The sequence below is a fragment of the Nanorana parkeri genome, unplaced genomic scaffold (assembly GCF_000935625.1).
Source record: "Nanorana parkeri isolate BGI_ZX_2015 unplaced genomic scaffold, ASM93562v1 scaffold1004, whole genome shotgun sequence".
NCBI lineage: Eukaryota > Metazoa > Chordata > Amphibia > Anura > Dicroglossidae > Nanorana > Nanorana parkeri.
This window is the reverse complement of record NW_017307272.1, coordinates 38,986-61,676: the sequence shown is the minus strand read 5'-3', so window position 1 is coordinate 61,676 and position 22,691 is coordinate 38,986. Positions and strand designations below refer to the sequence as shown.

At 43.0% G+C, this 22,691-nt stretch overlaps 1 protein-coding gene across 1 annotated transcript in view; it reads left to right on the top strand.

Moving 5' to 3' along the window:
• The first annotated feature begins 20,037 nt into the window (after positions 1–20,037).
• Positions 20,038–22,691, top strand: part of LOC108795770 (glycogen phosphorylase, muscle form-like) — an 18,880-nt gene continuing 16,226 nt past the window's right edge. Inside the window, exon 1 of the mRNA XM_018567067.1 lies at positions 20,038–20,335. Coding sequence (XP_018422569.1) covers positions 20,093–20,335 — 243 coding nt within the window. The 5' untranslated portion in view covers positions 20,038–20,092. The remainder of the gene's footprint in view (positions 20,336–22,691) is intronic.

Below are 22,691 nucleotides of genomic sequence, written 5' to 3'. Positions count from 1 at the left end.
ATGCAAAGGGCAGAGTCTGGTGAGGCCAGTGTGCACGTTGGTAGGCAGAGTTTTACCATTAACGTTTGCGCATGTATTCTATCTGGTGTTGGCGTGCTTTTTTCATGGGAGATTTTACAGCCACAAATGCTGATTCTAGTGCATGGATTGTAATAAACTATTTTATGTGAGTTTTATTCTTTCTGTTTAAGTGACACTAAACTCAGGAGTGAAATCTTAAAAATGCATTCAAGTACCTTAATTATTAACAAAAATGTAACTTATTTGTGCATCACTCAGCTGTAGATCCTCAAATCATCTCTGAATTTGTGCTGACACTGCCCTTCCTTCTAGATGGTAGCTACTTTTGTTCCCCATGCTCCCTGTGTGTGTTGTAAAGTAGCCACCACTCCAAGTTTACTCCGCTGATGGACTACAATTTCAGTACAAATTAGTAAACTTAACGTGACATTGTAGACCATCACTTAGGCAAGCTTGGAGCAGTGGCTGCTTTACAACACACATAGGGACCATGGGGAACAATAGTACCACCCTCTAGAAGGAAGGACAGTGTCAGCAAAAATTCAGAGATGGATGTACCCCATTGAAATCATTTTTTTGTGGTACATCCCCTCGGCAATCGCAGAAAAAAGGTACATGTACCTTTTTTTGCAATACACGACACGCTGCTGTTTTAGCGGAATTGTGTGGGAAACCGCACAATTCGCCTGGCACAACTGGGGTGCCATTAGAAAATAATGGCACCCACAACGTGATCGTTGGTGATGGGCTACTCTGTGCGGTATTGTGCACGATTGCCGCGCGGTCACAGTTCACCCAGGTGTGCACTGGCCCTAAAGCTTTGCTCTTCCATCAGCTTTTTGTCAGAGTAAAGGTGGCCATACACTGTACAACCATCGCAAGACCTTAGTCTTGCGATGGTTGTAAAGGGATTAAAAAAACGTAAGATCTGCCCATCTTGGACGGGCAGATTGCACTCTCGATCATCGCAAGATTGTTATGACTGTAATGAGGGGCGGGCTTACGCTGACTGCAAACAGGCAGTGTGCGCGTGCGCACACCGGCCCGTTCGGCAGTTGTCGAACCAGCAGGCCACCAACTCAAACATGCTGGTTCGATGGAAGACGTGCGACCGTACAGTAGAAACGGTCGCACACCTTCCATACACTGCACGATTCTCGTACGATCGCGGGATTTCCCGCGATTCTCGTACGAGAATCGTGCAGTGTATGGGCACCTTTAGTGTAAGGGACTGCTGACTGGTGATTGCAGGGAGAGATCGTTGGTGCTACTGTACTGCTACTGTACTGTACAGTGTGCTTCCACAGAGCTAAACGGTGTTGTATGCCACTGCAAAATAAATAAACCGATACACTGAAAATCACTGAAATGTGCCAGTGTTACATTCAGTGATTTTCAGTGTATCGGTTTATTTATTTTTGGCGAGAGGTATATATATTTTTTTTCTATATAATCTTGTCAGTGTCTTTTTTTTTTTTCAGGGTCAGCAGCAGTGCAAACTTGTTGCTGGCAAAGCCCATTTTGAGCTGCACAACCCTTCATATCACTGTGGTCCAGTTTACTGGGTAAAATCCCCAGATTGTAAAGTGCACCAAAGCACTTTATCATCCATTCACCTAATGCCTACTGCCATAGCGGGTATTAAAATTAGGCAATCCCCTGTTACATCATGTCTAGGAGGCCTAAAGCATGTAGCAGGTTCTGCTTCCATAGGCCAAAGTGGTGGTTGGGCAACACCTCAGAGTCAGTCTGACTTTCTTTTCTGGCAGTGGGTGTGCTATACAACTGGAACACACGAAGCAAGTGGTATGGAGGAGTTGGCTGAATTATTTCAGAACAGCTTTAATAACTTGCTGATGAAAGATGTGCAGCAATTATTGTTATTTGAGGAGAGTGACAGGAGCATTGGAGGAGGGGGCAGTATGCATGGATAACCATTTGCCAGTGATTTTAGGCAGTCCTTGAACTCTATTATCTCTGATTATATGGGGTCAAGAGCAGATACTAACACCCTTTAGAATGGATGATCCCCTTTGGGTAATAAAGATAGACCACTTAGCTTGCCCAGTATGCAACTGAGCTGCTGGGCTGTGCCCTGCAGGCAGTGTTCTTTCAAGAAGATGCATTTAGTGTGTGTGTGTTTGTGTGTATGTGTGGTTTGTAACTGAAAAGAGTCTGCCTGTCCCTAGACACTGACCTGCTAAATGAACTAGTCCTGGATCAACAATGAGTACTAAGCTCATGTTGCTGATCATTAAATTGTTGGTTTTAATCTGGTCTGAAACATTATTTATGTTTGCTGTAGCTACATCATACTGTTTGTCTCCTTTCTGGGGACTATTTTAGTTCACTGTCTTATTCAAGAATATTTTTGGCTATAGTCTCTTTCTGAAATAATGATGCAAACTGCCTGGTCTCTCTCTCCGACACTGCATCATCCTAGAATCCTAGAAAAAAAAAAAAGGATAACATACTGTGTATTCAATTTATACAGTTGGTCTGGCTTTGTCTCAGAAAAATGCACTGTATTTTTTATGAGAAAAACAAAACTTACCTGAAATTGCATCCTATTCAAAAGTATAACACACTGTGCATCAAATCTGTAAAAATATTTCTGGTGTTTTTTAACGGAAGAAAGGACACTTAATTCCAAGATTAAATCAAAACTTACCCGAAATTGCAGCCTAGTAAAAAGGCTTACATAGTGAACATTAAATCTGTACATTATTTCTAGCTTTCGTTTCAGAAAATATACACTGATTTCTTTTTTCCTGGTGAACATCTACCTGGTTTCTCCCTCTGAAATTTCAGCCTGTTAAAAAGGCTTACATACTGTGCACCAAATCTGTACTATATGTTTGGGTTTAGGCTCTGAAAAAACCCCACAATCTTTTTCATAATAAAACATGCCTGGTTTCTCCCTCTTAAATTGTGGCCTAAAATGGCTGCTTACTTAGTGTGCATCGAGTATGAACAGTATTTCTGGCTCTTGTGCCTGAAAAAATACACTTTAATTTTTATTTCATGTTAAACCCACTCCCTCTTTCATTGCAGCTTGGCAAAAATGCATACATGATATGCAGCATGTCAGTGCAATATTTCCAGCTCTTGACTCTGACAATAGAACATTTTATTTTCTTCACAATAAAAACTGCCTTATTTCTCTCTTTAACATAGCTAGCAAAGTAAAACCGCTTACATAATGTGTAATATTTCTGGTTGCTCTAATTGTTTTTTCTAATTTTTTTAAAAACTAATTTTCTCGCTCTCACCTTGGTCCCCAATTAAGGTGCTTGCATTCTCTGCAGCCACTGTGATATATTACTAGCTATTGTCTCTGAAATATGGGGGGGAAAAATTCAGCACATAAATTTCATCATCTATGCAGGGCTAAAATTTCAAGTCCTAAGCTACTAGCCAGGCCTGAAAAGTTACTCGCCACCAGTTGCCCCACCTAACCCCTACCCTGCCCCGGCCTTAACTCCGCCAGGTCAGCGGTGTGACGCAGAGTATAAAGATCAGTAACAATGCACAGTACAGAAGTCAGTGGTGCAATACAGAATACAGAGGTCAGCTGTGTGACACGCAGTGCAGAGGCCAGCAATGTGACACGCAGTGCAGAGGCCAGCAATGTGACGCGCAGTGCAGAGGCCAGCAATGTGACGCGCAGTGCAGAGGCCAGCAATGTGACGCGCAGTGCAGAGGTCAGCATTGTGACGCGCAGTACAGAGGTCAGCATTGTGACGCGCAGTACAGAGGTCAGCAATGTTATATAATAGGAAACCAGCCTTACCGGAAAAGTAGTAAACCTGCAAAGCAGGTGGGTGCTTGTAGCGACCACGGATGGCACCATGAGCAATATAGAAGTAGTAAAAATTGTCACAAGCACACCACAATATTTACAGCAAAAAGTCCTTTAACCACAAATTGCCATTCAGTACAAGCGCTTTCGGGGTCTATGAAGTACCCCTTCATCAGGCTCATTCTGAGCCTGATGAAGGGGTACTTCTGAGACCCCGAAAGCGCTGTACTGAATGGCAATTTTTGTCATTAGAGGTCAGCAATGTGACGCGCAGTGCAGAGGTCAGCAATGTGACGCGCAGTGCAGAGGCCAGCAATGTGACGCGCAGTGGAGAGGTCAGCATTGTGACGCGCAGTACAGAGGTCAGCAATGTTATATAATAGGAAACCAGCTTTACCGGAAAAGTAGTAAACCTGCAAAGCGACCACTGATGGCACCATGAGCAATATAGAAGTAGTAAAAATTGTCACCAGCACACCACAATATTTACAGCAAAAAGTCCTTTAATGACAAATTGCCATTCAGTACAAGCGCTTTTGGGGTCTATGAAGTACCCCTTCATCAGGCTCATTCTGAGCCTGATGAAGGGGTACTTCTGAGACCCCGAAAGCGCTTGTACTGAATGGCAATTTGTCATTAGAGGTCAGCAATGTGACGCGCAGTGCAGAGGTCAGCAATGTGACGCGCAGTGCAGAGGTCAGCAATGTGACGCGCAGTGCAGAGGTCAGCAATGTGACGCGCAGTGCAGAGGTGAGGATGAGACACACAGTACAGAGATCAGGGTGTGACGCACAGTACAGAGGTCAGTACACAGTACAGAGGTCAGCGGTCATTATGTAACGCAGTGCAGAGGTCACAAAGAAAGTACAGGGACTTACAGTTGCTTTGACCTCTTCTTCTCCTGGTGATGGTGGTGGAGCAGCGAGGTTAACTGCACGTCCAGCTGGCTCCAGGTGTGCCGCGGCGGTAGTGTTCCATCCCTAGTCCCGCCGCCGAGGCACCATTGCTGACATTCCACTCGCCCCCCTGCAATTTTCACTCGCCAATTGCGAGGGGGCGAGTGGAAATTTTGAGGCCTGATCTATGAAATGTGAGATTGTGGTTTTTGTGCACTCTCTGACTTTTTATTAATCACTTGAAGACTTGGGTGTTAAAACCCCTTCCTGTCCAGGCCATTTTTCAGTATTCAGCGCTGCAACATGCAACACTGTACTGAAATGATAATTATATCATTTTTGGGGAGAGATAGAGCTTTCTTTTGGTGGTATTTAATCACCACGGGGTTTGTTTGTTTTTTACTATATAATAAATCAATTTAAAAACATTTGAAATAAAAACTGTTTTATGTATGTTATAAAACATTTATTATTACCCACATTTTTTGTAAAATATAAAAGATGAGATCATATCGGGTAAATATACACCAAACATGTCAAACTTTAAAACTGCGTGCACTCGTGAAATCGCATCAAACTACCATACCCAAAATTTACTTTACAAGCTTTTACTGCTCATCAGTGTGAGGGCAGGGGACTTTTAATTTTTTGTGTGTTTTTTAAATTTTTTAACATGTGATTTTTGTTTTTTAAATGCTTTAATTTTGTTAAACTTTTTTTTTTTTTTAACACAACTATATTGCTATCACATAGGGGATAACAAGCCACCTATGTGATAGCCACTATACATGACAGGCCCTATTGATGGAGACATCAGGGGTCTCTAAAACCCCTAATGTCACCTAGGGACCCCAGAAAAGCTGATGAAGCAGAAATCTGCTTCCCCAGCTTCTCCCCGGCTTCTAGCCAGGAATAACAGCTGAATGTGGAAGTGATGTAATACACATCACTTCCTGCATTCTGACACCAAAGAGGAGATCAGAGGAAGATTGTGTACTGAGCTCCCTTTGATCTCCGGTGACAGAGCCACTTGAAGCGAACACCCACACGCAAAATACAACTGATCGGGCAGTTCTCTGGATCGGGCAGTCGCCGGAACGCTTGTATTTAAACAGCCATCACCAGCTGTTTACATTTCAAAGTTTTCCCACTCATGCACGCGCTGGGTGGCGCACACGAGTGGGGACGGGGAAGGAATCTTAAAATGCCCACCCGCATCTACAAGGCTCCTGTACGGCCTCTGGACGGAAGGTGGTTAAACTTTGCAGACAATACAGTGTGCAACTGATAAGAAGACAATATATGATGCAATATACTGTATGATATGATACAAAATATGATATGAAACATGTTTTGCCACTGTGGCAATTTTTTTGTCATTTTTTAAATCAAAGTATTCACTTACAATAGTTTTAGATTTGTTGTGTCTGCTACTTCCACTGCTCAATTCTGGTCGATTTGAGCTACATAAATAATCTGGTGTCTTTGCAAAAACTACATAATGAAGACTTTTTATTTGAGTAGCAATCAATCATACTGAGTTGCTGCTGCTATATGCCAAAAATGTAAAAGTAAACAAAATTAATACATATGCAATAGACATGTGCACTGCCAAAAAATTTGTTTAGTTTCGTTTCGTTTTAAATTCGGATTTGTGTTATTTCGTTTTTCAGGATTCGGGTGTGAAAGTCAATTCGGATTCGGAATTGTATACTCGGAATTGTGTACACATAAGTGTTAGTACGAACGTTCGTTTCGTTTTCTGTTCTTATTCGTTTCTTATTCGTTTCGTTCGTTCCTTTGCAGCAAAAGTGACATTTGAGGGGGAAAAAATATTTTTCTCCTTCTCTAATGTCACTTTGCTCCAACGAACGAAACGAATAAGAAACGAATAAGAACAGAAAACGAAACGAACGTTCGTACTAACGCTACCGAATTTCGGAAATGGAAATTCGGATTCGTTTGCATTCGTTATGTCTGCAATTCGGAATTCGGATACATCCGAATGTCCGAATTTCCGAAAATTCGTCCGAATTTCGATTCGGAACGAAACGAATCGCACATGTCTAATATGGAATGTATGTAAAGAAAGAGAATGGTATCCCTTAGGCCCCATTCACACTAAGCGACACTTACCTCGAGTGGATCCGTGCGATCGGGTATAGCGCAACTGTTCGGGCGACGTTCCAGCGACCTTCACCATCGGGCTGCATTCAAAAATAGAGAAATTGCGCGACATCGCGGGAAAAAGGGTCCCACACAAGCGACAGAGCTCCTATATGGGTTGGACTTGATGGACGTATGTCTTTATTCAACCCCAAATACTATATAACTATGAATCTATGTAACTATGACAGCGACGAGCGACACGGAGCTGTTCAATAGAACAGCTCCATTGAAAATCATTGGACAGCAACTTCTCGCTGCAAATTTGTGTGATATCGCGGCGGAAATCGTGCGATAAAACGCCCAGTGTGAATGGGCACTAATGCTGTCCTTGATAAGTGTACTGTTCTGTAATACCACATATACTGTAGCTTAAATGCATTACCAAATGCATGTACTTGCAGAATCTGTGTTTTTTCATGTCTCCTGCAAATGCGCATAAAATACTTATACAATAGTACAATGTACAATAGTGCTTTATACTAGACAGGTGCACAGCATTAAAATTAGTTTCGGATGAAATGAATGAAAAATAAAAACATTTTGTTGATGTACAATAGTGCTTTGCACTAGACATGTGCACAGCATAAAAATTACTGTAGTTTCGGAAAACCGCACATTTAAAACGGCAGAATACATGGCAGCCATATCATTACTTTACGTTAGGGATGCATCGATACTGATACCAGTATCGCTATCGGTGCAGATGCCAAGTATTTGGGTGAGTACTTGTACTCGCCCAAATGCTCCGATGCCTGGCCCGAACCTGAGCTTCTGGTATCAGGAAGATGGTCATTAAATGCTGCCCAGCTTCCTGATTGACCGTGGAATGACGAGTGAGCATGGATCCGGCTCCCCGGCCAATCAGGAGGCGGGGCAGCGTGTAATGACTCGCCGCCTAGCTTGCTGGTTGGTCGGTAAGCTGACCAATCAGGAAACCGGACGGCGAGTCATTAACTGCCCCCTGGCTTTTTATTTGGCCAGAAAGCTGGCTTAATGCTCCCTTGTCACCTGGTGACGAGGGAGCATGGAGCCGGCTTCCCAGCCAATCAGGAAGCCGGGCAACGAGTCATTACACAGCGCTCAGCTTCCTGATTGGCCAGAAAGCTGGCTCCACGCTTCCTCGTCACTTGGTGACGAGGGAGCATTGAGACGGCTTCCATGCTAACCAGGAAGTCAGTTGACGAGTCATTACACGCCGCCTGGCTACCTTAATGGGACTTACGGTATCAGTATTCAGTATCGGCGAGTACAAAAAAAACAACATATCAGTACTCGTACTCGATACCGAAAAACCGGTATCGGTGCATCCCTACTTTACATGATGCCATGCGTGCGCGGCATCCGGTGACGTCATCTGCATGTATGGGTGCCGCCATCTTGGTATATACATATTCTGTGACGTCATGTGCTCTGCCTCCAAGATGCTTGTGCGCATGTGCAGAACGCGCAGGTGGCCGACATGGCTGCCGCGCGTTCTGCAAACAAATTATTATTTGCCCAAATATCTGTCTGATCAGTTTTCAATAACTATAAAAGAATGTCTTCCTGGGAGAATCCTGTTAATGCTCAAAAGAGTTTTATTTTTCTTTGTACCTTTTACTGTAAAAGCTCGTTATTTGTACAGTTGACAGAGAGCAAATACCTTAGGTGGGATGTACTTGTTTTGTCCCAGGATTTACCTCTGACCTTTCCTTTGGTAGCAGCTTTACTTGTCAGTCACTATCTCCTCAATGTCTCACTTCCAACCCCATTGGGTATTTATAGTACAAACCGTGTAGTCCAAAGCAGCTGTCATGTCATGTATGACTTCAAAAGTCACAGGAGTCAGTGTGTAAGACAAACTCTTTTAAAAATGTTCTCTTGTTTTTTGTATTCTTCTCCTTGATGTTTATTGGTTCAACTTTTTATTTTATTTTTAAGCAAACTCTATATTTTTATGCAAACTACTGCCCTCTTATATAACTCTCGGCTTTACTTGTCCTACAACAGCTGTGGCCTCATCATTCCCTCACTCCCTCCCTCCCTTCCATACAAGGTGTCACATCTCTCCTCTCAGTGACCTTTGAGGAGGCAAATAATCTGCATACCAAGTCGGTCACTGCAACCCCTACAAAAGAATGGAAGCTAGTGCCTTGGCAAAGAAGGGTTAAATGGTAATAGATTGCCACAGCAAAGTGCTGATTCCAGATAGGGGGTGCCCAGTCAATAATGCTGTTAAGTTGACTTATTTGCTGCAAGACAGAATATGTTTTAAGGTCACAAAAAGCAGAGTACAAAAGCCTTTAAAATACTGTGTTTTGTCACCTTGTTGCCCTAGGCACAAATGATTAACCACAACCTAAAGTACACCCTTAAATGTTTAATCACCAGCTACTAGGCATAAGGTCCGGGTTCACTGCTACCACGGGTTCATGGCGAATTCTGCATTCTTAGGGTTCACGTTCCCAGTGAATTAACTTGCTAGACCAAATTCTTTAGAATGGTCAATAAGAGTTTTTTCGGATGAGCCAGTCCCCTCACTATAAAAGGTTGGGATCACAGCAGCCATATTGACAATGTGCTTTAGCTGTGAAAGGAAAAACATAGAGAGTGCTGCTGGTAAACTGCATAGTGAGAGAATAGTGTAGGGCTTGTAGGCACTGGCAGGTCTAATAAAGTAGATGGAAACCCATACTGAATGTCATGTAGGTAGCAAAATGCTGTGCATCTTTTGGGGGTGGGGGAGGTAAAGGGGGTTCATCCTTTGTTAGAACTGCTGATGTTCTGCAGCCTCCTCACGGCTTTTCCCCATCCACATGCACTATAGTGATTACAGGCTGCACATCATTTTTAATAGGACATATTTTCAAATTGTTACTGCAATAGATTTTTTCCACAGGCTTCTTTTTTAAAATGGGGGCAACAGTGGAATATGCCTAGACACTGTACATCACCACAGAAGCTTATCGTTTCCTTTAAAAGAGCATGTGACAGGGTGATTTATAGGCAGGAGACTGTGGGAGAGAGGGGCAGAGTATTTTCACTCTATAACACAAAGTGCCCAAACAAGGACCTTTATATCCGTACCACCAGCTGTTTGTTTTTATGAAAGCTAATGATTAAAATAGAAATAGGTTTTCCAAGATATATGATTTACTTCAACAAACTATACTTGTATTCTTTGAATTGCAGTGCTGGGGTAAATTTTTAGTGCCCTACCTGTATGCACAGATCTGTACACCCAAAAATCCTTTTAAGGACCTATATAGGTATGCAACAACTTATTGATAGCTAACTCTTCAATTGTCAGCACTTATTTTTATTCTTCCCTTTATTTTAGATGATAATTTTTAGCTTGGGTGATTAGTGTGCTTCAGGCAGTTGTAGCTGACCAGGGGTCTCAAAGTACCGGCCCACGGTCCAACTGCGGCCCGCAAGCCGGTACTATGTGGTCCGCAGCCAGCTGACAAGTCGGGCACACGGTCACGGACCACGTGCCCGACTTGCGGGAGCAGCTACACGGTCTGCATCTTTGTTGGATGCAGACCGCAGAGCTGCTCCTGTCAGCTCCGGCCCGAGCTCTGTCAGTTCTGAGCTCCGGCCGAATAATGGATGATTAGTAAGGTCCGCACTAGACCTTACTAATCACCACTAGATCACCAGGGAATGATGTGCCTCCTCCCTGCACAGATGCAAGCAGGTGATGGGGCTTGGAAGGAAACGAGGGAGGGGGGGAGTGTATTATATTTATTTCAGGTGCGATTAGGGGTTCCTGTGTCACAAACTTGCGTTTTCTTGCAGAAGGAATCTCTAATCTGGTGTTTACATGCAGCAACTGTCACCCATTCAAGTTAATGATCAGGTGACAGCCGCTGCATGTACATGCCTGCATACCGCATGTAATCGTATGTGATATGATTACATGCATTTACAAAAACAATCACTATCCCTGGATACACAATTGTGTATCCAGGGATAGTGCGATTGATTCCTAACTGCATGTAATCCTTTCACATATGATTACATGTGGTGTGCAGGCGTTTACATGCAGCAGCTGTCACCTGATCATTAACTTGAATCGGTGACAGTTGCCGCTTGTAACATGTCCATACATTAAAATTGGTACCATATATAGTAGCGGCCCCCACGGGACTAAAAAAATGTGTCCAGTGGCCCCTGACTACATTGAGTTTGAGACCCCTGTTGCTGACAGTCCGTTTAAGAGCCTATTTTTTCACAGCACCTCACTGCTTCCTTCTGCTTCCTTTAAAAGAAAAAAAAAAAGTCAAAACACACTGCACCCAAAACACCACACACCATAACCCAGGCGAACTGCAATCCCCTGCCATATACCCAGAAAGTGTTAATCTTAGTTTAATGCATATACAGTACATGTATTGATTCTATCAGTAACATCTGCAGTGGGTGTTTGGTAGTCCTCTGTTATCAAAGTCTGAGTTGTTTGATTAAAATCCCCTCCTCTATGCCAAAGACCACCTCCAGCCAGTGATGCATTCTTGACACCCAGTAGTCCATTGGAATGAACTCTTGTAAGCTTTACAGCATAGTTGTCTCTGTATGTGTTTGGATGGATGAAGGATGGAGGAATTACATGCAGCTCTTGCCTAGATCATGGCGCATGAGGGTGAATTCCACCACAAGGTGGTCTATTTTGGAGGTGAGCTGTCAAAATACCTGAACAATCTGATTTTATGCAGGCATTGTTCAGGTATTTTGAGAGCCAGCGGGGCCGACTAGCAAGATGCTGAAGCTTGGCCCAGTGGGAGATTCCTCCACCCACACAGTTTAGCATAGATGGAGGAATCTGTTGCACTTTTTCTATCTGACCCTAGAAAATCTGCAGAAAATATATAGAAAATCGAGCCCCAGGTGAAGTCAATTGTAGGGCGGAGTCTCGCAGACGTGTATTGGAGATTGCATGGTCGGCAGCACAGTTCCTGTTTGACCCATTTTTTGCACCCAGAGACTACGGTGACACGGAGAGAGAGTTGTTGGGCATACATCTTACTTGAGTGAGTATGTGAGTAGTTTTTTTCTCAAATAGATGTGTATTGAGATTTGACAGAGAAAACAAACAAACCCAAGCATGTTACAGTATGCAAAACTGCCTGTGGCAGGAAGGTCAACATATTCAGTACAGCACTAGGTGCAAAAGACATAACAGTGTAGTAGAAAAACACAATGATAAACCTACGGGAGAGGTTACAATGTGGGACTCAGTAACTCTAGTGTACATTCCAGTATGTAACTGACCGGGACTAATCTAGTTTGCCCCTGGCTAATAGGATACATATCTTAACCAAGAGTAACCATATCTCCAGTGGTGTAGGTTAGGAGAACTGTTTTTCTTGTTAACCTGCTATAGTGGTGGGCAGCAAAGCCGAACACCGTGTAAAGTACATCATTGCTACAGGCAACAATAAGTCAAACACCACATAGGGAAGACAACAACAAACAATGGGGGCAATGGGAGAGAAAAAGAAAAGGAGGAGAAGAAAAGAGTTCTGGACCAATTCTTGGTGGAGGAGGCGATTAATAGAGATGCTTTGAGGAGGGGTCGTCAGATGTGACATAGACGTCGGGCGGCGTTAGAATGAAAGAATTTATCTATCCATGGAGACCAGATGGCCTCGAATTTGTGCATGGAGTCTTCAAGTTGTGCAGTGCGTTTTTCTTGGGCCATGATCCAGTGAATATGCGTGATCACATGTGAAATATTAAGTGACTTCGTCAACCAGTTTAGTGCAATCTCTCTTTTAGCAGAAGAGAGAATGTGGAGGGAAAGTTTAAAAATCTCATTAGGGATATCCTCCGGTTTACAATTCAGTAGGGCGAAGACCGGGTCCTTTGTCAACGTCTCCGAGACCAGTGAGTTCATGAGTGCGAATACCTCATCCCAGAAGTTCGAGACTATTGGACATTGCCACCACGTGTGTATAAATGTACCTCGATCCGGGCATCCTCTTAAACAATTCGGTGAGCATTGAGAGTTGTAGGTGGCCACTCGGGCTGGTACTAAGTACCATCTCATGAGGACTTTGTAATTTATTTCCAACATATTTGCGCACCTCGAGCTGGATTTGGTGTTCTGCCACGACTGATGCCAGGATTCCTCATCCATGACATTTCCTAGATCTATATTCCATTTAGTCACATATGAAGGAGGAGGGTCATCCGGCAGAGAGAGTAGTGATGTATAGAGAAGAGAGATAAGTCCCGGGCCATGGGGGTTCTCACAACAGACTCTTTCGAATGGAGAGAGTGTAGTGGCTCTGGCAGGACTGTCAATGTGTGTTGTAAGGAAGTGTTTAAACTGAAGATAACGAAAAATGTCTTTGTTGGGCAGTGAGTAGTGTTCCTGCAAGTATGGAAAGGACTTAAGTCCAGAGGCTGTGTGCAGTTGCCAACATGAGGTAAGGTTACGCGAGGACCATTCTTTAAAGTTAAAATTTCTTTAAAATGTATTCTTTAAAATATTCTTTAAAGACCATATGCCATTTTTACAGAGTCACATAATTTAGGGGAATGGGAGGTGACGGGATTCTGTATGAGGGGGCGGTTCCTGGGAGGTAGCCAAAGAAGATTAGCTACTGTCGTTGGATGTATCATCGCATTTTCTAGTGCCACCCAAACTTGGGTCTCATGGTTCGCGTGTAATTTGGATAGTTGGCCTATCTGCGCTGCCTGGTAATATTTGAGCAGGTGTGGGCCCGCCAGTCCCCCCTGGGATTTTGGAAGGTAGAGCGTGCGCCGGGGAATTCTAGCTCGGCGATCTCCCCAAATAAATGAGAAGATATGTGACTGCAGTCTGCGCAGAGTAGGGGCTGGAACACTCACTGGTAGCACTCTAAATAGGTAAAGGATTTTTGGCAGGAAGGTCATCTTAACAGCCGCTATCCTACCCAACCAGGATAGGCGGTAGTTCGCTCAGGTTTTTAACATTTGTAAAAGTTTGTTCACCATATCTGGGTAGTTTGCTTTGTATAAGGAATGATAGGACGGGGTTAGTTTGATTCCCAGATACGGTAGGTGAGATGGGCACCAGGAGTAATTATAGTGTTGTTGTAGGGACGACACCAAATTAGGGGGTAGGGATATATTCAGGGCTTGGGATTTAGAATCATTAATGTGCAGCCCCGATATGGAGGAGAAGTCTGTGAGTAGTTTTGAAAGGTTAGGCAGAGAAACCAGGGGATTAGTTAGAAAGATCAGTGCATCATCCGCCAACATGCATATTTTGTGTGAGACACACATGGGGGATTCCTGAAATGTTTGGGGAAATGCGAAGTTTTTGGGCTAGAGGTTCCAATATCAAGGCAAATAGAAGGGGCGATAGGGGACAGCCTTGTCTGGTTCCCCTCTAAATCTGAATTGGTTGGGAGTGATGTCCCGAGTATTTTACATGGGTGGTAGGTTTTTCATATAGAGAGGATATCCAGTTGCGAAAGTAGGGGCCAAAACCCCACTGTCGCAATGTATAGAATAGATACGGCCATGAGACTGAGTCGAATGCTTTCCTAATGTCTAGGGAAAGGAGCATAGTAGGGATTTGCTTGGTCTTTGCTATGTGGGTGAGGAGAGTTACTCTACGGATGTTATCTCCAGCCTGCCTGGTAGGGATAAAACCTACTTGATCATTGCTGACCAGTTGGCCTATCACCTGGTTAATTCTATTGGCAAGAACTTTGGCTAGCAATTTGACATCCACATTAATTAGGGATATTGATTTAAAGTTCGATGGATTGGAGTGGTCAGTTGCTGGTTTGGGAATCATACATATGGAGGCGGTAAGTGATTCTTGGCCAAAGGGAATTCCACTACGTAGGGCGTTGAAAGAGCTAGTTAGAGTGGGGACCAGAAGATCCTTGAAGTCCCCATAATAGGCTGCTGTGAAGCCATCTGGGCCAGGCCTTTTTCCTCTGGAGAGAGAAGAAATTGCTAGAGTGACCTCTTCCTCCGTAATTGGTTCCTCAAACGAGGCCCTCTGATCTGACGTAAGGTGGGGAAGGTTAAGGTCTGAGAAGAACTCAGACGCCTCGGAAGTGGAAAAGTGGAAAATTGTTCTTGAGAAGTGTAAAGGGTGTCGGTGGAACATGTCTAGCATCTTTACCGGATTCAAAGTATGCGTCCCCGTGTGGTTACGAATTTTAAGGGGTTTGAAGGAGGGGTCCAGTCGTTTAAGTTTATTTGCTAGCATGGAGTCTGCTTTATTTGCTTTCTGATAAAATTTGCGGGCAGTGCGATTTAGCTGTTTAGCCGCATGATCAGTAAGGAGTAAGTTCAGAGCTTGGCGAGCCTTTTCCAGATTCGCTCTATTAGTGGGGGAGGGGTCTTTAGAGAAGGCCTGTGAGTGAGTGTGGAACTCTAATTCTAGATCAGTCAATTTTTTAAGTCTTTCTTTTTTCAGTCTAGAGGATAGTTGGATCAGTTGTCCCCTGATGACAGGTTTGTGTGCTTCCCACAAGGTGATTGGGGAAATGTCTGGTGTCTTGTTGAGGGTTAAGTAATCAGTTATGTATGTTTTCGATCAGGAATTTGGTGGAAGGATCTGACAACAGGGAGTCGTTGAGGGTCCACAAAGTGGCTCTGGTATTAGGGAGTGAGGATGTAAGTAGTAGAGAGACGGCAGAATGGTCAGACCATGGTACCGGGATGAGGTGGGATTGAAGGATGTGTGGTGTTAGGAATGCGTCTGTGAAGATGTGATCTATCCTGGAAAACACCTTATGCGGGTTCGAATAATGTGAGTAGTTGGTCTTATGGGGGTTAGTCTCTCTCCAGCTATCTACCAATGAGTAGGATGCGATCAATTCTCTAAACGATTTTGCTGTGTGCAAAGATGAAGGGGAAACATTTGATTTATCCCTGTGAGGATATAGCACAAGATTCGAGTCGCCACACATTATGACAGCTCCTGTGGAGCACGAGGCTACTGTTTCGAGAAGATCCCGGAAAAAGGTAAGCTGGTCCGTATTGGGAGCATAGTATGACACTAGGGTGATCTCCTTATCTTCTAGCAAACCCGTGAGGATTAAGAAACGCCCCGATGGATCACTGGTCTCTGATTGACAGACAAAGTTTACCGATCTGCGGAAACCTATAAGGACTCCTCTTTTTTTACATATATCATTGGCCATATAAATATTAGGGAATTGGGAGCTAAAATATTTGGGGCATGAAGTTCTGGAGAAGTGTGTCTCCTGCAGAAATATAATACTAGCATGAGTGGATCTAAAGAACCTGAAGGCTCGAGTGCGCTTGTTAGGGGAGTTGAGGCCTTGCACATTAAGGCTCAGTAAATTAAGAGTCATGGGGAAAGGTAGTGCGAGATATCATAAAGTACTCACCCGTCCGGGATTGAGGAAAGAGTGACAAGGAGCGTCGGTCCACCAGTGCACGGTCCAGGGAGAAGGCTGAGAAAAGAAGAAGAGAGAAGAGGAAGGGGGGTAGGAGAAGACAAAACGAGACAATGGACATCAGACATACAGAACATATACGTGGTGCAAATCCACGGCGTGTCGGGGACGTTAAGTGGAGGGATCTCATGGATCACTATCCACTCAAGGTCACCTTACGTAGGAGGGCACAGTGACATGCCCACCCAGACAAACCATAGTCAGTATATAATTCACTATAATAAACTGTGAACAGGGATCTTAGGCAAACTGTTGCTTATATCAACTTTGTACAGGGGATCCTATGCAGTAGGGTACAGGAATCCAAGAAGGGATAGGGGTAAGGGGGTGAGAGGGGTCTCTATGTTGAAGCATTACCTACTTCTACCCAGATCATATATTACTATAGGCCAAGGCTCACAGTTGTGGGCATCTTGGAAAAGGAGTGCAGACTTGGCCCTAGCAGCTGCTGAAAGAGTCTCCTTCGTGCGATAGAAGTGTAATTTCACCAGCACATCTCTCGGAGGGCCATCCGGACGTTTTCTTGTCAAGGTCCTATGGACCCTCTCAATCTCTAGTCGATCTAGTGGAAGTGCCGGGGCCAACTCCTGAAATAGAGCCGTCTTGGTTGCATACAAATCTGTGATATGCTCAGGAAAGCCTCTTATCCGAAGATTTGATCTGCGGGATCTATTTTCCAGGTCTTCTAGCTTAGAGAGTAACTGTGTATTCTCTTCCTTCAGCAAACTCACCTCTCCTGAGATGCCAGAGAGGTCCGTTTTGAGGTCGTCACAGCGGTCCTCCAGAGCAGCAGTACGGTGGCCTATCTCCCTGATCTCCTTTAGAAGCCTGTCTGTGATTTGCTTAGAGGTCGAGTGTAAGGCCTTCTGTAGCATGGTTTCGAATCTTTGTAGGAGGGCTGACTCTGATCTATTGCGGGATCTATTAATCTCCCTTGTCCCAGCGTCTCCCTCATCCATATCACTGCTGGTCTCTGAGGCAGCCATGTGCGCGGAAGAGTGTGCCGCGGTCGCCATTTTGGCCGAGGCCTTGGTCTTTTCTGAGGCGGGCTTACTTTTGATCGTAGAGGTGAGTTTGGATCCCGAGGAAGGCATATCCTCTGTCAGGGTGGATTCCGGTACCGAGATAGATATAGCAGGGTAGTGGAAAGCGCGATGCTTCCGGGTCATACGTGATTTGTCCGGGCAGGCAGCGGAGCTGTCTCAGAAGACGTCTGACATGACAGCCGCGCGCATGCGCTCCTCCGAGTAGTTTTTTTAAATAAAAAATATTTTTTTTTTTAATTTGACGGTTTTACGATATAGGCTGTTTTTATATTTTATTGGATATAGTCGTGATGACATGCTGACGTCATTTTCTGTGTAACGAATGTGGAGAGACAGACTTTGAATACGATCGATTGGAGATCCTACAAAGCAATTTTAGACCTGCTTAGGCCTACTTGTAAGGTGAGTGGCCACTAAGAGGGGTGGGCACCTGGGCGATAATTGTAATTGGTGTATGGACTTTGTATAAAGAACTTTCACTGTGGTTCACTAAATAAAGAGTGTGGTGCACTTGGGACAAATCTTGAGCACTTTATGCGTGTGAATCCACATATGTGCACATCTGAACACGGAATATTATGATTGAACTTTCCAGAGGGATATTTATTATTATGGGTTGCTATATACACGGAAATCAATTGTGAACAATTTGATTCCATGTATTGTTTAGCACATATTTATTATAGAGATTTGTTTATTTATTTGATTGTTCTAGTTGAAACGCAGCACATTCATTATTATAAGAAAATCCATAGGTCTATGGCCAGCTTAATATAAATATTTACACATTAATGCCAGAATACAGTGTCACTGCCTGTGAAAATCTGTAAATCCACATACAGCTTAAAGGCATCCCCAAGCATATTATTTACAGAATTGGTGTTTTTTTCCATGTCTCCCTTGAAGTTGTATTAAAAGGACTCACTCCCTGCTTTACTGTATCTGCTTTTTTTTATTGCTTTGTTAAATGTCAAACCCAAGCAGATGCGTTCATCCCTACCAACTACCTTTTGGCAAAATAAAAATAGAAATACTTTGTTAAAAGCAGCATGATGTCTGATTAAGGGCTCATGCACATAAGCACATTGTTTTGAAAAATGTTGTCTATGCACTGTACACATGTGGCTTTTGAGTGAACGCTTACATGCATACAGCGTACGTGGACCCTAATGGCTACCATTGCTGCTCAGATCTGACATGTAAATATCAACAATGTGTAGCCACTGGTGGTGCTGGTGCTGTGTACACACTAATGTTTTTTTAAATCTTCCCCTGAATGATTCTCAGAATAACCCGGCCCGATTCTGAATGGCCGGGGCAATTCTGCACTTGAATGACTCATGCAGGGGGAGATGTAAGACATCAACAGTGTGTAATCAGCGGCAGTGGCACTGCTGGCTACACATTATTGATATTTACATGTTGGCCCTGAGAAGCATCGACAACCAATAGGGCTCATTTACAATGTATGCATGTTAGCACAAGTGTTTAAATACATACAGCATAAAATACCATCCATATGCAGGAACATGAACCCATATTTTTCTAGTTTTGGTTTACACAACTTAATGCTGCAGACCATAGTGGAGAAGTATGCATGGGCCCATACAATTCTGGTGAGTTCAGGTCCATATAAATTACAGATCCGTATGCAGCAAATTTTATGCCTGTGTGCATGAACTTATAGATGCTAAGCATTTAACAGCATGTAGAAAAAGCAGAGATAACTACCTAGTATTAGAGCTACAAAGGGACCACTGACTCCTTTCAGCAGCCCTGCTCACTGCCCCCCTTTCATTTCTGCAATTGAATAAGTCAGGAAGTTTCCAGACAAGGGCAAAAAAGAAACACATACAAATCAAAAGTAAACAAAAATGAATGTGCTTTGGTGCTTCCCTGACACCTTGGGCCTACTAGTGCCTCAAAGAGAATTTAGCCTTGTCCTTTTCTGCATCACAGGTGAGATAAGGTAGTGATGCTGCCTGTCCCACTACACTTTTCTTTTAACTGTCAGGTTGAGAGTACAGTAATATACTCTTCAAAATTAACTGAGAGTGAACAATGGTGTTTAAATACATCACTTGCAAAAGGGAAGCTGCACCAAGGTTGCAATTCCCAGCATATCCTGGGCATTTGTGAGTTGCATACAGTTATGTTCTCTTCCATCACCATGCTCTCTGCACCCTGCTGCCTGTAATAATGTAACTTATATCCTGCTTGCTGAAGGTCGCTGCTATAATTAAACACCAGAAGGACACACTAAATATGATCTGTAACATCTGAACTAACCTCTCTGTTGAACTATTCTAAACCAAAAATTACTCCTAACTGACACAGCACATAAATTCCCTTTTTACATGATTTATCAATGTCCAGAAAAACATCCTATTTAATATTATGCATATCATGAATTTTGCTTTGGTGCAGTGCTAGAGAACAAGCTCAACCTTCACCTTTCAGAATTATGTCAACGATTTCAAATGAATTTGGGAAGCTAGTAAATTTTGGCTAGTATTACATGTAAATTCAATCCTCCCATCACCCCTTAACCTTCTGCATAATCTGTCTCTAATGGCTCTGCCCTTTGGCTATTTTGTTATGTAGGAGGGGCAGAAGCAGGGTGGGCTTTCTGGGAGAACTAAAGGTGTTAGACACTCAGAAGCCTGTTATCTCCACCCTGCTTCAGACCAGCACAATCAATCCCTAATTTTTCCCACTTTTTTTACCCTTTTTGTCAGAACCATGTCTCGACCTCTTACTGACCAGGAGAAGCGAAAGCAGATCAGTGTTCGGGGTTTAGCTGGAGCAGAAAATATTTCTGATCTCAAAAAGAATTTCAACCGCCACTTACACTTCACACTTGTGAAGGATCGCAATGTGGCCAATCCCAGAGACTACTACTTTGCCTTAGCCCACACAGTGCGCGATCATCTGGTGGGGCGGTGGATCAGAACACAACAGCATTACTATGAGCATGACCCTAAGGTGAGTTACACTTTGTAAACAGGTAAATGCCTTACATAAATATCTTAAGTGCTGATACTTTGGTTCTGTACATTATGTTCTCAGAGAATGCTTTCTTATTTTGTATTGTACATTAAACATTCTTTGCGGTCTTTCCTCATATAGATTTAAATAATATAAATCAGAATTGTAAATGTCTGATTTGTCAGGGTTATTGAACCACTACACTAGAAGTATTTGAATTAACAAAGTAATTGGTGTTTAGGCACATTTTAAATGTTTGACTGAATAAGCATGGATTAGATGTGATGCTTTGCTTCATTGGTTTTTTTTTTATGACTGCTTGATACAGTAGATTCTAAGTGGCACACATAATTTGTCAGCTTCCTAAGGAATCAATTACTTTTTTTTTTTCTTAAAGTGTAGTTCCACTTTTGAAGTCATAGCAGGGGAAACTTCTGTTTTAGAGTTTTTCAGAGAGGAGCAAGTAACGGGATTTTTTTTTTTTTTTTAAGTTATGCTAAATGAATGGGAACATGTAACAAACATAAAATAGGTGTTGTCCTAATTTGGCTGCAAAAGTGGAAATATACTTTAAAGCTACTTTGCTAAGAACGTGTGTGTTTGCCACCTAATGTAAAGCGCAACCAAATATTATTATAGTACTCAAAACTTTTATTTTTCATAAATACCTTACAATATGATAATATATCAAGATTGCTCTTACATTAGCATGCATACAAAATAATAGATTTATGTTGTGTTAAGAGTTTAGTGAATCCTGACTTTTTTTTCAGTAAGGGCCCATATACACATGGCACACGTATGAATGGGTTGCCTTAATGTACCACAATAAATGATAACATGTACATTACCTTTTTTTTTTTTTAACAACGCAGTGCACTAGAGCGCATGGTATATGAGTTATGGTGCAATGTGGTGCGATGGGCTAGTAGACTGCACAATGCATTGGGATATAATTCACCATGAATGGCACCACACACACAGAGCAGATGCCTGCATCCAATCAGATTGTTCAGGTATTTTGAGAGCCAGCGGGACCGATTAGCAAGATACTGAAGCTTGGCACAGCGGGAGATTCCTCCATCCACACGGATGGAGGAATCTGTTGCACTTTTTCCATCTCACCATAGGCTGATAGAAAAAAATCTATATAAAATCTATAGATGTATGGACAGCTTTAAGAAAGACGTATGCAATACAGCTGTTAAGGATACATTAGTGGCAGGTAATCATGGACCCTTGGAATTGCTTGGATTAGAGTACAAAAAACATACATAATAATCTGAAGGATTAACCTTCTAAATCTAAAACTTCTTAAATTTACTCTTGAAGAAACATGGTCCTGTTCCTACAAGAGCTTGAACACAACTTTGTATGTATTGTCAAGCAGGGAGCTGACAGTTCAGTATGAGGAACTATGTTGTCTGTAACTGATAGATGTTTAGGGTTCTGTGGTTGAATGTAAAGTCATGATATCATGAGTAGCTGCTCATAAATTGCTAACAATTTCCCAGTTGTGGGTAAGCAGCTACTAGTTCAGGATCTAAAACTCTGAAAAATATTGTTTAGGTGCCCTCCCCATCTATATCATATTGCCTGACAGCATTTCTTACATAAGGCAGAATAGTGGAATCTTCTAGTGCATCATGGAAACAAAGTTCTACTCAACTTTGGAATGTTGGGGAGTAGAGTTGGCCACACATGAGTTTTATAGATACAGTATATACATAATTTATGTTTGCTTATGTGCCAGGTTGTTTATGGTATTTTTCAAATTGAAGCTAAGCTTACACTGGTACTGGATGCACAAAATTCAATTTCTATGTTGTTGGTGCTGTGCTCACTGTGCGACCTCTTGGGCAAAAAATACAAAGCAATCGGGAGCTGTGACCTAAACATTTTAAAGAATTTTGGGCCAGAGCACTATGCCCACCGACAGGGCTGATGCTAGACTATTTTGCGCCCTAGTCAAGCTACTTGCACCCCCCCATCACGGATTGGCTGAAGTTTGCAAGAGACGGCTTAATTTAATCTCCAGTGATCATCATCCAATTCGGATTAACAGCATCACCCATTAGCACTCAGCACTGTTGGTCAGTCAGACAGAAAGCAGCTGTGGTTTTCTAATTAGGTGGCCACTCACTCCACCGCTGCTGTCACCCACTGACCACAATGTACCCCCTGCGGCTCTTACCCACTTACCCCAACAGCAGCCCATTTACCAATGCTACAACATTCCCCCCCATCACACACCCTTAACACTCTCCCCCAAAATCACAATCCCCTAACCCCCATCACACACCCCAACAACCCTGCTGAGAGTAACAGGCCAACAAATAACCACAAAACAACA